Genomic DNA, 2,014 nt, shown 5'->3' on the forward strand with positions numbered 1-2,014 from the left:
CTCCCACCATAAGGCCAATGGACTCAAGGACCCACAATTTACTAACTGGTTGACGTGGGAGTGGACGACATGGATTAGCATTTAGCGGTCTTCTGATTGTGCATCTTTTCTGAAATTGCATTAAAGCATGTGTGTAGACTTCAGCTGAATTTGAAATAGTGTCCAAAAACTCTATGAAATGGGTATGCAATACTTCGTGGAATGCATGGTTATGAAATTTACAGATTGTGAATTAATGTGTGAATCTTTTGTGGACTGCAGTGGCGGGGCGGGGTTCTTCTTTCCGGCCATTGTCGATGCAGAGCAATGGGAGAACGCCGCCATTGTTCTCCCCTGAGAGTGGCCGTGGGATGCCACCACCTGTTGTTTATTCCCGGAAACAGGGGGCTAGCGCCGATGGTGGGCCTTCTGCCATATTGAGAGACGGCGGCGGCAACCACCATCCCAGCAGCACTGACGGTGGCCACGGCCAACCAGTGAGCGAGAGGCTGCTTCAGATCGTTCCTGCTAACACCAGAGCTGGGAAGGGCAAGAACGTGCCACCGGCCGGTGGCACTGCCGTGCCGGCAAACGGCCGCGTACGGAAGACACGCGCGCCCAAGGGGAGCAGCACTCTAGCAGAATCCAGGAAGGTGCCCGGCAAGAAATCTGACGCCGGCGAACCGGCGGGCATGCACCATGGCACCCAAGACAACGACCAGCTGAAGACTGTCTCGGCTCCAAGCAACAGCAGGAATAGGAAGAGCACGGCCTCTGCCTCAGCCGTGTCATCGAGCCGGAGGCCTCGCAGGAATAACAGTAGCACGTCCGGCACGGCGGCGGCCGGAGCCAAGAAGCACACCATCCTGACATGGCTGATCGACTGCGGTGTGCTCAAAGAGAACGAGAAGGTCTCGTACGCGGACAGCACCAGCTTCGCCACGAAGGCCTCTGGCGCGGTGACTAGGGCCGGCATCCAGTGCACCTGCTGCGACGCCGCGATGGCGCCCCCGGCCTTCTCGTCTCACGCCGGCTCCGAGGACTCGGCACCGTGGGAGAGGCTCCTGCTAAAGTCCGGCAAGTCGTTGCTGGAGTGCGTGCGGGAGGCATGGGAGGGGGAGCACCTGAGGATCTTACACGCCAAGCAGAAGGCACAGGCTGCGGTGGAGAAGGAACGGGAGAGGAGCACACAGGAGAAGAAGCGTGCTCTGCTGCTCGCCAAGCAGAGCAGGAAGGAACCAGCCCTCGCCCTGGACCTCGACGGGACCAACTATGGCGGGGACGACGACCGGAGCGACGACGCGTGCGGCGTGTGCGCAGACGGCGGACAGCTGCTGTGCTGCGACAACTGCCCGTCCACCTTCCACCCGGAGTGCCTCGCCGTGGAGGTCCCTGAGGACTCCTGGGTCTGCCACTACTGCCGCTGCTTCCTGTGCTCCGCCGACGATGACGGCCATGGCGGCCTCTCCATCTGCCACCAGTGCACCCGCAAGTGTAAGCAACTCTCTCTCGTGTCTCTGAAGAATAAGGATCTCCACTGATGAAAAGTACCTCACTGATGATGCTTCTGCATGCATGCAGATCACCACCACTGCCGCGCGCCCCTGTTGGCCGGGCACGAGATCGGGCCCTACTGCAGCAAAGCCTGCAACAAGGTAAAAGCACCTGATGAAACATACATATTTGCTTTCAGGAACTTTATTTCGTTGAAGTCTAGTATAATCCGTTATTTTACCATAAAACCTGCTGCCATAACACGTCCACGGTAACATTTTTTATTCAGATAGCGGTGAATCTGTCAAACATGGTGGGAGCCATGGTCAGCATCGGCGAGGAAGGCCACTCATGGTCCCTGTTAAAGTTCCAAGAGGGCTCCGTGACGTCAGACCCCGCCGCCCTGCTGGAGTGCAACGCGAAGCTGGCAGTGGCGTTGGGCGTGCTGAATGAGTGCTTCAACCCCGTGAAGGACAGGCTGACCGGCATTGACATGCTTCACCAGGCCGTCTACAGCGTCGAGTAAGTCGGCCGGGGCTCT

General features: G+C 58.2%; 1 protein-coding gene across 1 annotated transcript in view; it reads left to right on the forward strand.

Moving 5' to 3' along the window:
* Positions 1 to 275: 275 nt before the first annotated feature.
* LOC119272596 (increased DNA methylation 1-like) overlaps positions 276 to 2,014 on the forward strand; it is a 3,223-nt gene continuing 1,484 nt past the window's right edge. The window contains exons 1-3 of the mRNA XM_037554055.1: positions 276 to 1,473; positions 1,561 to 1,634; positions 1,763 to 1,995. Of these exons, the coding sequence (XP_037409952.1) occupies positions 297 to 1,473; positions 1,561 to 1,634; positions 1,763 to 1,995 (1,484 nt within the window). The 5' untranslated portion in view covers positions 276 to 296. The remainder of the gene's footprint in view (positions 1,474 to 1,560; positions 1,635 to 1,762; positions 1,996 to 2,014) is intronic.

Source organism: Triticum dicoccoides, chromosome 3A, assembly GCF_002162155.2.
Source record: "Triticum dicoccoides isolate Atlit2015 ecotype Zavitan chromosome 3A, WEW_v2.0, whole genome shotgun sequence".
Classification (NCBI taxonomy): domain Eukaryota; kingdom Viridiplantae; phylum Streptophyta; class Magnoliopsida; order Poales; family Poaceae; genus Triticum; species Triticum dicoccoides.